Here is a 14,910-nt window from a genome sequence, read left to right as displayed (position 1 = left end):
AAGTCAACATCGCACTGTGGCATTTTGTGGAAGAGCCAGACTCAAGGGGCCAAAGAGCCGCATGTGGCTCGCGAGCCACGGTTTGCCGACCACTGGCATAGACACACTCTCCTGGGGGCTCCAAGGCACTTCACATTGAAAAAGACCACTTAGCAGTCACAGCTGCGGCCCGTGGCGGTGCCACCAGCAGAGGGCGCCCCAGCTGGCACGAGGGCCTGCAGGCCTTCGGCCAGAGCAACTGGCAGGAACAAGTGTAAACTAGTAGCCGGGGGAATATACAAGAGAGAATGATCTATTAAGAAAAGAATGGCTGTGTGGGGCCTGTGGCGAGCTCATGGCCACAGAGCTGAGGAGTGTGCTTTTGCTGAGGACGCTGTGGTGCAGTAAAAGCGGCCCTGGGTGAGGCAACATCACTCCTGCTGAATTACCGCCTCCGGACCCAGCCGCCGGTCAGTACGAGAGGGGTGCTATCTGCAGCTGCCTCACTGGGACCATGGTGAAGGCTGGGCGAGGGGCTGCACATTAAGGGCGTAGGACAGCGCTGGCCAGCACTGCCTGGGCCCCCGCGCACCCGGGAGCTCTGGGCAAGCTTCCTGACTCTTCAGGAATCAGTTTCTCATCTACAAAATGAAAGGCTTTGACTAGCCCAGTGGTTTCAACTTTTCTGAGTGGGAACAGCTTTGAGAAGCTGGTGAAAGCTTTGAACTAGTGAGTCCAGAAAAATGCACATATCCGCTCCCTCCCCTCCACGTCCCCCGCCCCCCACACTATTTGCAGGCAATTTCCAGGGGCTCCCGGGTCCCCTGGAATCCTCCCTGGACTCAGGTTGAGTGCTCCTGGGCGTGTCTCTTCGAACATGCAGATCCTAGCTCTCTGAGACTCTCATGATTCTTGACACGATTCTTCATGGAAAAAGAAGTTTGCAGAAAAATAAAAGGCAGGCGACTTCCCCATCTGTGTGCCTCTCTCAAGGAGCAGAAATGAATACTTGTCATTTCTCAAAGAAAACACTACACGTCTTCTTTTCTTTCATCCCCCTCCTTTTTTTGGGGGGTGGGGTGAAGCACTCTTTTTGCTATTAGGTTTGTTTGCTTTGTGTTTTACTTCCATCTGTGGTGCGGGTCCCAGTAATATGACTCCAGGTCAGGTCTACAGATGAAAGGCAGAAAAGGAAGGGAAAAGACAAAGGAAGAGAGAAGGAAGCATGGGTAATGTGGTCTTGCTGGTGCTGTGATGTGCACACACCTGTGTGCTTATCTTGGGGTATTCTCTTATTCTCTAGATAAAATATCAGAGGCCCAGAGAGGTCAGAAGTCTTGGCTGAAGTCACACAGCTTTCAGAAGGGATTGTCCATTCGGCCAGTGGGAAATGAAGTCTATTGAGAGTCTATATGCTGGGCTCTGGGGTGGCGGACAAATCGTTTAGGTGTCTGTCTCCATGGAGCTTTCACAGCCTGGTGGGGAGGCCAGAGGTAAGCATTTCTGTAAATTCTTCCTCTCTTTCTCTCAGTGGTGACAGGCTCAGTGGAGGACGTGAACAGGGGCTGCGGTAGCAATTAAAGGAGGATGGACAGCCAGCAAGGGCTGTCCGAGGAGGGAGGAGGGGCATGTATAAAGAGGTGGCCTTTCAGAGATTCGGGAGGTGGGGCCAGGACTCCACGCAGACAGAAAGGCCCCTGAGGCGGGAAAGAATTTGGTTTATCTGAGTGACTCAAATTTGGCTGAAGATGCTGGGGGTCAGTGGCAGCAAAGGGCTGAGGAGGCGGGCAGAGCCTGATCCCGGATCACCTGAGCCTTTGTAGGCTGCCTCCAGAGCTCAGATGTTATTATCCGCAGTGTGGGGTGATGGAAGCCTTTCCAGCTAATTAACTTCCGGCCTGAAAAGACCACTGGCTTTTTGGTGCAGCGTCCATAGCTGAGATGCAAGACGAAATGCCTTTCTGATCTCAGTAGTACTCAAAGGGAGTGGTACCATCCACCGGATGTTTCAAAAATTGGGCGGGAGGACTGTTTTGGTTGAAAATTGTTGGTGCTGAGCTCTGTTGGTGTGGTAGTTGCATGGTGGGCCCCAGGGATAGTAAACATGCGGGAACGGAGTGAGATAACCCTTTCCAATAGGGAACTGTCCTGCATCCCACCTGACTTTTGAGTATTCCCACTGACTATAAATGGAGGGGGGAAACCTGTTGATGACTAACTAAGTCCAGCTCCTAAAAACTGGGTTACTCATGCACTCAAAGTATTTTTAGCACTTTTCCAGGGAAATAAAAGCAACCTTGTTACCAACACTTGCTTATCGATTCAATAAGTCAGTTCGCTGGTGCTCAGGCTTTGGAGTGGCCAACCTCCACAGCGGATTTTTGTAATTTCACATCTTGAAATGATACTATTATTGAGCCATTGCCTTTCATTCTCCCTTTATGTGATGTTGTGTTGATTTAGATTGTTAGGTGGGTCAGTTTGTTAAGTCACCTAAGATTTTCACTCCAGGATAGTAAAGGGCATGGAGCGCTTTGGCCTGAGGGGTGTGGGTTGGAAGGTTGGAGGACCCTGCTTGGTAGTTGGTCTTCAGCAGCGTGCACTGTGGTGACCAGATTGGGGGCAGGGAAGCTGAGGCTGGGAGAGGTTGAAGCACTTGCTTGCTCAAGGTTGCACCGTCCATGCAGAGAGCACCCCGGGATCTAAATGGCCAAGCCAGTCCTTCAGCTCTTGGCAATGCTGCCTCGGGGGACCTGGAGACACCGGCTCTCTGGAGCAACCTGCGTGCATCCGGCTGTGAGGGGAGCACTTACCCGCCCGAGTTCCTTGTCCTCCAAGGCCAGGACGCCGGTGCTCTCTGTGAACAGCTTCACCTTCACAGCAGGCAGCGCGTGGGTCGTGGAGAAGTCGCCCTGGGTGCCCCAGCTGTGGACAGAACGGGAGAGGTCAGTGTGGAGACCTCTGTCCAAACGATGCTAAACTCAGCTGCCTTCTTCCTGGGTCGGGGGAGTGCAGGGTTAACCGAGGAGGCGCTGGCTGTCACATCCTCCCCTCCCCCCCCCCCAAAGCTGCCACAGTGACAAAAAGTGTTAATTATCTTGTTAGGCAAATGCAAGACAGATGCTCAGAAAGTTGCCACGGGTCTTCACGGAGCATGGGGAGGAATCAGGAGGAGTTAGCATGAAATCAAGTGGTGAGAACTTTCCCTCATGCTCCTGCTATACCTACACATATTCTCAGGTAACCACTAACGAATATTTCCTCGCATCCTCGGAGTCCCTGGTTCTTAGAAGCTGCAGTTCCAGATTTCTAGATGGGGCTTCATTTGGTCTGAGCCAACACCTGACTTTAAAACGAGACTTCCGTACTAGTGGGAAGTGGGGTGCTGAGGAGCCTCACTTCTCTTGGCATTCAAAGATGAGTGGGATAGAGAGTGGGTGGAGCTCAGCCTGTCATGAAAGATGGAAGGAGGGAAGTGGTAAAGTCCCTTCCTCACTCATGGTGTGTGGGCATCTGAGTCTCAGACCACCCCAGGGGAAAGCCTGGTTTACCTAGCACAGGGTAGAGTGCCAGGCGGGGCTGACAGGAGCCCCTCAAATGTGGCCTCTCCATTCACTCACCTTATGGATACATTATAATTTATTTAATCATTGTTCTATTATTGAGACTGGGATGGACATTACTTTTTTATTTCAACTCTGATCATTATTCTTACTTGTTATTACAGGGCCATCTCCACCCACTCTTGTATCTGAAACTTGACCTTCTGGAAGTGTCACTGCATTGCACTGAGCCCCTGCCCTAAACCCTCCCATGGTAGCTGCTCCAATGCCCACAAGATGCCATCCAGACCCCTTGGTGTGCTCTCCCATTCACCCACTGCAGTGCCATGGGCATCTGTCGGGGCCGCCTCGGGCTGTTGCAGGGCTGTTCCCTTTGCTGGTGCTTCTTCCCACCACACCTCCTTTTGGTTCTCTCTTACGTCAGCTTGGACACCCCTTTCCCGGAGAACATGGCCCATGGTCTCCTGGTGTAAATTGGACTCCAGTGTGAAACGCTCTTAAACATATTATTTAATTTCCTGTCCTGGCAATCACTGGATTTTAACTGTTGATTGTATGATTGTTTATAGCTGAGTCCCCTATGATTCTGGAAGTTCTGTAAGCACCGAGACTGTGTTTTATTTATATTGCATACCTAGTGCTTAGCACCTAGAATGCACTTAATGCGTTTTTGTCTAAATGATGCCAAATATATACTCTTTTATAAAACTAGGAATCAGGAAGAGAGAAAACTTTATATAGAGACGTTTCTTCATTTTGCCTTCTATGGTGGCCAATTTCCATATTGTAAAATATTCATTAGCTATTCTTTTTAATTACTCTCCAATACTGTACCTTACCGGTACATTATAATTTATTTAATCATTGTTCTATGATTGAGACTGGGATAGACATTTCTTTTTTATTTCATCTATGATCATTTCCTTGGGATAGAGACCTAGGTGGGAGGTCATTTCTGTATGTGTCAATGAGCATGAATACTGTCAAGGCTTGGGACCCCTATTCCCAAAATGCTTTCCATAAAGGTGGGGATTGTCCTCCTACCACCTGGGAATGGGAGTGCACATCACAGGGCGTCTTGCCATCATTGGATGTCCCTAGTCACTTTATTTTTCCTGGCCTATTTTGTCATTATCATTTTCATGGGCATTTTTTGACTAACAGCAAGCTTGACTATTTTTTTCTGTTCGTTGGTTGCAGTTTTTTTTTGGTAAGTGATAGAAATCTGACTTCTAATCTCACTGTTGAACTCAAATAAGTTCAAAGACCTGAGGGCTCTAGAGAGAGTTGACAAGAGAGCACCAGAATAATGGGGGAAGGGAGCCCATACCATGGGAGTCTGTGTGGGCAAGAACCATGAGGAAGCATAACAGCCGCAATAGAGAAAAGAAGAGGACACAGACAAGGACACAAGCAGAACAAGAAGTTATAGTTTTCAAACCCAACAGCAGAATGTTCAGTGTATAGATAGGAAGTCTTAATTTGGATCGTCAGCAATTGCGGCAAGCCCCAAGATAGGGCAATCTCTGTCCGAGCAAAGGCGACTTGACAAGGCACAGCATTTTGAACCAGATATCCTTAGTTCAAATCCTGGTTAATCACTTACAAACTGTAGGACTTGAGGCCAATTAATTAATGTTCCTTTATCTCATGTGCTCAGCTATAAAATAACCTAATTTCACAGAGAAAAATAGTAGCAGGCTTGGAACAGGAGGAGAACACAACACATTTTGGCTTCCTTCCCTTCTCTGAATAAGGATATGTCGGAAGTATTCTCCTAAGGGTGACGATCACTCATGTTTTGTGTTATCTACTCAACACATATCTAGGAAGCTTCTTAACTAAGTCTGTCCCTTTGCTGGGCAAGCAAGACAGATACTGTCCTTCCTACTACACAAGGTAACTAGTAAGACTGTGATTATCATCACAACTAGAGGCCCGATGCATGAAGATTCGTGCAAGAATAGGCCTTCCTTCCCCTGGCTGCCGGCATCGCCTTCTCTCCGGTCCTGAGCCGCCTTCTGCCTCTTGCCTTGTCTTGTCAATTTGCATATTCCTTCCTTATTGGCTGTGGATGCCGCCATCTTTGTTCTAAAGTTACGGTCAATTTGCATATTCTGTCTTTATTACATAGGATTGAAATAAACAGGAGAAACTCAAGATCTTGGGTATCTTATGCCAGTGAATTGCAACCAAGTTGGCCTAGAACACAAATCTCTCAATTCCTAATTTACAGCTCTCACTTTGATTATTGTCATGATTATCAAAACAAGCACTATTAATGATTAGCAAATAGACAAAAACATGAGCATTAAATTATTATTTATGATTCATTGTGCTAATTATCTCTTTGGGCATTTATCATGGTTGGTTATAGGGATGAGAAAGATTCCTGCTGGAAACCAGGATAGTTCTGGAATGAGATGCTTTCACACTGAGCCACCAAGAGCCCTGATCCCAGTGCCTGGGGCTCCCCACACTGCATCCCCAGGATGCTGTCCCTGGATCCGGGGTGTGGGATTTTGTGGCCTGCTCAGCAGGCACTAGCCCAGTCTGCCTGAACCCCAGCTACTACCCAACGATGCTCAGCTCACAAGGCATTCAACGTGCCTCGGACCGTGAGGCAGGGCGAGGCCTCCAAGACCCGGTCAGCTGGATGGAGGCCACGCTGCTGGAGGCGGCCCTGACCACCCCTGGCCACCGGACACTGAGCTGCTTTCCCTTCCCATCAGGCCCATAGCTGTGCTTTTGGCTTCCTACCCTGACCCTCGGCTCACCTCAAGTTGTTAGGTCACTACTGAACCCCACTTTACCCATCGGGTTTCAAAATGGTAACCTGGCCCTGTGGAGAGGCAAAAAGAGAGAGTCTCTAGTCTAATCAGAACTGGCTACATTTTCAGTGCAAAATGAAAGTGGGGGGGGGGGGGGCTCCTAATTCAAAAAGCATGAAAAAAGTGCCACTCAAGGTACCAAGATGTGCAGCATTTTCCTTTCTCTGAGTATTTCCTTTGCCCAAATGCACATCCCATTGTTTCGTCAAACTTCACTCACAAACACAAGTTCAAAGATAAAATTATTGAGAATTTCAAGATGGCAACAACAGAGCATTTCACCCAAATTAGGGCCTGTGTGAGCGTGGGGCCTGTGCAGCTGCTGAGTCCAGTGTCCTCCAGTCTCTTCTGCCCGGACTGAGGAGGGATGGCTGGGAGGCTGTTCTGCATGGACGGAGGGGGGGCAGCAGTGGGAGGCTGTTCTGCATGGACGGAGGGGGCAGCAGTGGGAGGCTGTTCTGCATGGATGGAGGGGGCAGCAGTGGGAGGCTGTTCTGCATGGATGGAGGGGGGCAGCAGTGGGAGGCTGTTCTGCATGGATGGAGGGGGGGCAGCAGTGGGAGGCTGTTCTGCATGGATAGAGGGGGGGGCAGCAGTGGAAGGCTGTTCTGCATGGATGGAGGGGGGCAGCAGTGGGAGGCTGTTCTGCATGGATGGAGGGGGGGCAGCAGTGGGAGGCTGTTCTGCATGGATAGAGGGGGGGCAGCAGTGGAAGGCTGTTCTGCATGGACGGAGGGGGGGCAGCAGTGGGAGGCTGTTCTGCATGGACGGAGGGGGCAGCAGTGGGAGGCTGTTCTGCATGGACAGAGGGGGGCAGCAGTGGGAGGCTGTTCTGTGTGGATGGAGGGGGCAGCAGTGGGAGGCTGTTCTGCATGGATGGAGGGGGGCAGCAGTGGGAGGCTGTTCTGTGTGGATGGAGGGGGCAGCAGTGGGAGGCTGTTCTGCATGGATGGAGGGGGGCAGCAGTGGGAGGCTGTTCTGCATGGACAGAGGGGGGCAGCAGTGGGAGGCTGTTCTGCATGGATGGAGGGGGGGCAGCAGTGGGAGGCTGTTCTGCATGGACGGAGGGGGGGCAGCAGTGGGAGGCTGTTCTGCGTGGACGGAGGGGGGGCAGCAGTGGGAGGCTGTTCTGCATGGATGGAGGGGGGCAGCAGTGGGAGGCTGTTCTGTGTGGACGGAGGGGGCAGCAGTGGGAGGCTGTTCTGTGTGGACGTGGGGGGGGGGCAGCAGTGGGAGGCTGTTCTGCATGGACGGAGGGGGCAGCAGTGGGAGGCTGTTCTGCATGGACGGAGGGGGCAGCAGTGGGAGGCTGTTCTGCATGGATGGAGGGGGCAGCAGTGGGAGGCTGTTCTGTGTGGACTGAGGAGGGACTGGCTGCCACTGGTGTGACATGAGACCTTTGCCCCTCACTGTAGTCATTGAACTCTGTGAAAACCATTCCTGGCTTCTTGTTAATCTTTCTATTCTTAGGAGCTGAGGAGGTTTAATTATTAGCATCCTTCCCTGTCCCTCCCCGCTTTGGGAAGAAACATCATGAAAAGGTCCACTCTTTGTCTTTTTCCGGCCATGGGGAGACCTGAATATCTTTATATTAAAAACAGCTGATATGTATTCAGAGAGTACTGTGTGCAAGGCACAAATTCCTACCTCAAAAATGTTATACAGTCACGCATGCATTTTATCTTGGCCATCCTGTGAGAGGCTTACAATTATACCCCCCGCCCTCCCCCAGCTACGGATGAAAAACGGAGGCTCAGAGAGGCCAGCAAAGGGCCACAGGCAGGGAGCAAACACCTGTCTGACTCCACAGCCCACTCTTACCCCTGCCTCCGTATCGCCTCCCTCACACCTTCCCCAGCTCTCTGCGCGGTGGCTTGATCTGGTCAACATCAGTTACCTATGAACTCAATGGGAGAATTCCTTTTCAAGACCAACAGGACTGGGCTGCTCTAACCTCTCAGTTTGGATTTATTCACATGGCCAGTACACGTCACAGAGCACGACATTCCTGCGGCCAAATTAGCTGGTGCAGGAAGCGGCGACTGGGCTGCGGGGCCACAGTGAGTCAGTGACTCTCCGTCTCATTGGGCCATCCCTCTCTGCTCATTTCTTTTCCTTTGCTGTGCACTGACTGGCTACTAAGATGAATACCTCTTCTTCAAAGTTTCCCCGAACTGAAATAAAATTAGACTTGGAAGAGGCTGTTGGTTGGGAAGGTTAACTGACTGACTTCTCTCTGAACACAGGCAGACAAAGGACAGTGGGTGAGAGGATCCCCTGCTGTGACCCCAGCTTGTCTACCACGGAACTCCCACGGTACAGCGAGCTTGCAAAAATGCTAAAAATAGTCACCAATTACTGGGTGCTTAGACTTTGCCAGGACCTGGGCTGATTGCTTGGGATAGATGATCTTATTTAATCCTTCTGACAGCCCTGTGAGGTCTGTTCTGTTATTATCCCCACGTTATAAAAGGAGAACTAGGATTTGGAGAGGTTAGTAACTGGGCCAGGCCTTCAGGCTATCATGGAGCTGGGATTCAACCTCAGAGTCTCTGAGCCCAAAACTCACGCATGAAACCACAGAGCTTACTGCCTCCCCATAACTCAGCTCAGCAGTACAGTGAGTATGAGTGTATATCTGGCTCTCTTTCGCAGTGGTTCTCAACCTTCTGGCCCTTTAAATACAGTTCCTCATGTTGTGACCCAACCATAAAATTATTTTTGTTGCTACTTCATAACTGTAATGTTGCTACTGTTATGAATCGTAATGTAAGTATCTGATATGCAGGATGGTCTTAGGTGACCCCTGTGAAAAGGTCGTTCGACCGCCAAAGGGGTCGCGACCCACAGGTTGAGAACCGCTGCTTTAGAGGATGAACACCTTGGGGGCAGGGAGCATAGCATGATGTTTAAAAATCTCCTACACTCAACACAGGGCCTGGCATTCAATAAGTATTTGTTTAAGGAAGAAGTGACAATTTCAGAATAACTGTGGCACCAAGTTCAGGAGATTCTGGAAGGAAGTGACACACGAGATAACCAAGGGTGTGACTGCTTCTTTTGAACCGGGGCTTTATCTCCCCCTGAGGATTCGGGGTTTCCTAGGAGCAGCACGCACAGCTGGACAGCTCTCTGAGGAACAAGGCACAGGCCCTTGAAGGTCAAGGAGTGCTTCCCGATGAGGCCAAGGCCTGGAAGCCAGGTGGACGCCAATAGGTATAATGATAGACAGTGCCACCAGCACACAGCACAAGCAGTAGAAATGCCATCACCCCCAGTGGCACCTCCAAATATGAAGAAATGAGTATTGAGACACGTGTGTCCTGTCCAAACCAAATACCTTTTGCGCGAGGGTGAGGAATAAATAGATGAACAGTTGGCTCACTAGCCTCCATGCACCAAGTACTACATGCACTCCTGTAACATACGTGTATGGGATGAAGCTCTGACTTCCACTGCTTAGGGATCCTACCTGATTAGCCCCTCACTTTTCCCTTCATGTAGAAAACACTCCCTGAATGTCTACCATGTGCAGATCACTGTGTTAGGTGCTGCTGTGGGTCCGAAGGTGAACGAGATAGCAGCGCTGCCCTTATGGACCTTATATTCTCCTTCAGGAGATGCCACGTGCAGAAATGAATACAGTTATCACTAGGTGTGAGTTTGAGCCCTGGCTTTACATTGTAAATTGGAGCTAAGAATAGAATTGACCCAAGAGGGTCCATGGAAGGATAAATAGGAGATAAGCTCTTATATACACACTAGAGGCCCGGCGCACGAAATTCATGTACTCAGGGCAGGGGGTGGGGACCCTCAGCCTGGCCTGTGCCCTCTCACAGTCCAGGAACCTCATGATTGATTGCCCTCGCAGAGGGAGGCCCCGCCTACCTGCCACAGCCCACTGGTCAATGGCCTGGGCCTCCCTCTTTGGGGTGATTGTGGAGTCCCCCTGATTGTTCAATCGCCCCACTCGCCAGTGGCCTGGGCCTCCCTCTGCAGGGCGATCATGCGGCAATGGCTGGGCACCCGACCAATGGCATCACACCAACCTTGGCTGGCCTGGCACTAGTGGGTGTCATAGCATGGTCATCTGGAAGGTCATCCGGACAGTCATTCTGCTGTTGGGTCGTTCGCTCGATTTGCATATTATGCTTTTATTATTATAGATTGTTCAACTCAATATCCAGCACACAGAAAGCATACACAACATGTCTTTCATTTCAGGATTACAAGCCACGGGTTGGTAAATGAGCCCAGTCTGGCCAACTACCTGCTTATGAGCTAAGAATGGTTTTCATATGTTTAAATGGCTGAAAATAATCAAAAGAAGGAGAATATTTCCTGACACGTGAACATTATCTGAAATTGACATGTAGTGTCCATAAATGGTTTTATTAGAACAGGGCTAGGCCCGCTTGTCTACGTGTTGCCTAGGCTGTTTTGTGCTTCAAAACGAGCGGAGTAGCTATGACAGAAACCATATGGCCAACGAGCCTAAAGTATTTATTTCCAGGTCCTTTCTGACCCCTACTACACACAGGTAGAGCACGGGCTCAGTCGAACGTGAATAGCTTTATTTTCATTAGCGGATCAGAGTGTGCTCGCCCCCAGCGCATGAATAAAGATGAACCGACAAGGGCAGCTCACTCCACGGCGATCCGATTTGCTGCTCGCAGCTCTTCGTGGCGCTCTCTCCTGCTGTCTTGGCGCGCTGGAAAATTTGGGATTGTGTTTCGCAGCATTTCAGACACGTGGTGCCCAAATGCTGCTTCCAGACCCACTTGAGCTGGCTGACTCACTTAGTCACACTACATCATTATTAATACCAAATACTAAACATGAGTAGCAGATAATTCATATTTTGGGGGGTGGAGATGACTTTTAAAGTCACAGCACATTATTTCTCCAAGCCTATGCCACAGTGCCATGCTTTGAAAGTGAACACTTTGATCTGGGGGAGAAACTAGGGGAGATAAATATGCACGGAGGGGTGGGGATAGGTGGGGGGGGGGGGGAGGGGAGAAATCCACAGGCAAAGCGCCCTTCCCTATGTTTGGAGAGCATCTGCTTCATCGCAGTCACATCTCTGTTTACTATTTAAAGCCTCTTATTTGCGGAAGCCTCCTCAGACCATATGTTATCAACAAATGTTGCTAATCAAGTACAGTAATTTTCATTAGAATTTCCCCCACCCGCCTCAAGAACAAAAATCAACATTTGCCACAAAGGGAATATACCTCCCAAAATGACAGCAAACATCCCCGGCGAACCTTTGACAGCAGAGTGATATTTATGAAGGCGCATGTGAGCCAGCCAAGAACGCATCCTCTCGCAGCAAAGCAGGACCCTTGGAGAATTGGATTCTGTGCAGGTTGGTGCCGGGGGATGATGTCATTAGTTGCCATGGCGATGCTGAGCATAAGGCCGCAATTCCTGCCACGAAGCCGGGATTTGCATTTATTCAAGGTGGATGGCTCGTGTGAGCTGGGTGTTAAATTGGTTTAGTTCATAGAATTAAGTGTGGGCTTTAACAAGGGAGAAGTGTCATTTGAGGGAATGAACATGCCTTGGTCCCGCTGCTGAGAGGGAACTTTAATACTTGCCCGGAGATACCGCATCCAACCTTTGGCCTCCTTGCAGGAGGTTCTATGCAAGCAGATCAATCGTGCCATCGCGGTGTCTCCTGTCAATGAATTGATAGGATGCGATGCCTCCCATGTCCTAGACAGGCTAGGCTACCTCTTACCTGCATAAATGAGATGTTTGCTTTGAAGAAATTGGGTTGTCTGAGAGGCAGAGAGATGAAGGCTCAGTTCGCCTACTTGACATTTCCAATGGTGCCCCCGCCCAGGAATAGGAAGTCAATGTGCACAGGCCTCAGTGTAGCTGCCCTCCCTCACATCTGTTCTCCTAAGGCACCCGACTTAGTCACAGGAACTGCCAGCACCGAACGTTATTGTCGTCTCCTCTTCACCCCACGCCCACTTCATCACCGGGCCTTTCAGACCTCCTACTACGTGTATCATAGGTTGCTCGGGAGAGCATAAACCGGAAAACGGAGGTTGGAAGTGCCAGGAGGGTGGGTGGGATAGTTAAATACAGCAGCCAGCCAGTATCACCTGTACTTCCTTGTTTTCCTGTTTGCCTCTTCCTGCTAGAATGTAAACTGCACAGGGCAGGAATCTCTGTTTCCCGCATTGCTTTATCCCCAGCACCTAGCAGAGTGCTTGGCACCATGGAGCATGCTCAGTGGGCATTTGCTGAAGAAATGAATTCCCTGAATTGTGAATTCCTCCACACACATGCACACATGTGCGATGAGATTCAAGGTGAAAGTTAACTGGAGCCATGCTTGATTATCGTGGACTTACATTCTTTGGGACGGTTAAAGAGGACGTTCAAGCAAACCCTATACCAGCCGTGGGCAAACTACGGCCCGCGGGCCGGATCCGGCCCGTTTGAAATGAATAAAACTAAAAAAAAAAAAAGACCGTACGCTTTTATGTAATGATGTTTACTTTGAATTTATATTAATTCACACAAACACCCCATCCATGCTTTTGTTCCGGCCCTCCGGTCCAGTTTAAGAACCCATTGTGGCCCTCGAGTCAAAAAGTTTGCCCACCCCTGCCCTGTACTATACCAGTAAACTTCATAAGGGCAGGGACCAAGTCTGTCTTGCTAACTGTTGTATTCCACGTTTAGCGCAGTGCCAGGTGCCTGTGGAAGGCCTAGGGAATAATATTTACAATGATTCACTCAAATACAGGAGATCTGTGTGCGAATCCTTATTTCCTCTTTAGATGTGTGGGCTTAGGCCACTGGCGGAGTCCCGGTTTGCTGACCGGTATCACGCGGCCTACTATATATTTTTGTCCTAAAGACAGATCCTGGGTTATTGATTTCCAGCATTTCCTTTTGATTCCTTCTTAGAGTTTCCATCTCTCTGCTCATGTTACCCATCTGTTCCTGCATGTTGCCTACTTTATTTTCTCCTTAGAGCCCATATTAACCATAGCTGTTTTAAATCCCGCCTGATAATCCCAGCACCACTGCCGGATCCGAGTCTGGTTCTGATGCTTGCTCTGTCTCTTCCGATGTGTTTTATTTTTAGCCTGCCTCCTCATTTCTGTGGAAAGCGGAATGTGATGTACCGGGTAAAGGGAACTGTGTGTGCAAGCAGCAGGCTCCGCTCCCGGCCTCTGCGGCAGCTGGCTGTCCTTCTCATGGGGGACAGCGGTTTGCCCCGTGACCTAAATTCTCTGGTGGATCTAAGAGTTGCTGATTTTCAGTTTGTTCAGTTGTTTTCTTGGTGTGGGGATGGGAACCAAGACTTCCACCCTCTACATACGCCAGGCCAGAAACCAGAAATCCACCAGAATCTGGATATTTCAGGACCCTACCCAGCCCTGTGAGCTTAGACTATATTCTCCATTAAAGGCTGAGGCATGAGAAAACATCTAGGTGGTCCACAGGAAAATCTAAATGGAAAACTCACTATTGGGGCTAAGTAGCAGATGGTGTGAGATTAGGGAGGGTGGGCGGCTGCAGTGTTATGGGCGGGGCGGGGTGAGCCTGATGGTGAGGGGTTAGGGAGGGTGGTGGCATGCAGTGCTGTGGGCGGGGTGGGGTGAGCCTGGTGTTGGGTGTCCTGGGTTTGTGGGGCGGGTGAAGTGGGGAGGACTTCAAGGGTTAAATCATAGCGACGACAACACATCACATGGCCCGAGGCCTGAGCATCAGCATTGCCTTCTCTGGGATGGAGTTTACAGCGCGGCCCAAAGATGCCCGTCACTGTGAAAGGAGGTGAGGGTTTTTGTGTGTTTTTTTTTTTTAATAATTTTATTGATTTTTTTACAGAGAGGAAGGGAGAGGGATAGAGAGTTAGAAACATCGATGAGAGAGAAGTATCAATCAGCTGCCTCCTGCACACTCCCTACTGGGGATGTGCCTGCAACCAAGGTACATGCCCTTGACCGGAATCGAACCTGGGACCCTTCAGTCCCCAGGCCGATGCTCTATCCAGTGAGCCAAACCTTTAGAGAAAATGAACTGCTCACCACATGACAGGCAAAAAAAAAAAAAAGAAAGAAAGAAAGAAAAAGAAAGAAAGAAAAGAAAAAAGGAAAGAAAGAAAAAAGAAAGAAAGAAAGAAAGAAAGAAAGAAAGAAAGAAAGAAAGAAAGAAAGAAAGAAAGAAAGAAAGGAAGGAAGAAAGAAAGAAAGAAAGAAAAGGCAGGTGGGCGGGTGCTCTCAAGGAGTTGCTGGGAATACGTTCATTCACTTTCTCCTCTCTGTGACTCAGCCAGCCAGCTCCTCGCTAATTTCCCACACCGGGCTTTTCCCTGTCATCACTCTTACAACCTGAGCTGGTTATTATGGTTGTAACCTGCGATTTTCATAAGCAACTGGGAAGCCCTGTGGTTAACTGTGTCTTTAGAACCCAAATCTGCCCTGGGACACCTTGCAGCCTCCAGAAGGCTCCTGGGTGCACAGAAGCCACACGACAGTCCGATAGGCCACTCTCGGAGGGGATTA

The 14,910-nt window shown here is 49.7% G+C and overlaps 1 protein-coding gene across 10 annotated transcripts in view; it reads right to left on the bottom strand.

The window, feature by feature from the left end:
- CADPS (calcium dependent secretion activator) overlaps positions 1 to 14,910 on the bottom strand; it is a 447,566-nt gene that overhangs the window by 180,190 nt on the left and 252,466 nt on the right. For all 10 annotated transcript variants that reach the window (XM_059663078.1, XM_059663082.1, XM_059663077.1 and 7 more), the window contains exon 7: positions 2,793 to 2,904. In XM_059663078.1, coding sequence (XP_059519061.1) covers positions 2,793 to 2,904 — 112 coding nt within the window. The remainder of the gene's footprint in view (positions 1 to 2,792; positions 2,905 to 14,910) is intronic.

Source organism: Myotis daubentonii, chromosome 14 (assembly GCF_963259705.1).
Source record: "Myotis daubentonii chromosome 14, mMyoDau2.1, whole genome shotgun sequence".
In the NCBI taxonomy this organism is placed as follows: Eukaryota; Metazoa; Chordata; class Mammalia; order Chiroptera; family Vespertilionidae; genus Myotis; species Myotis daubentonii.
This window is presented reverse-complemented; position numbering and strand designations above follow the sequence as displayed.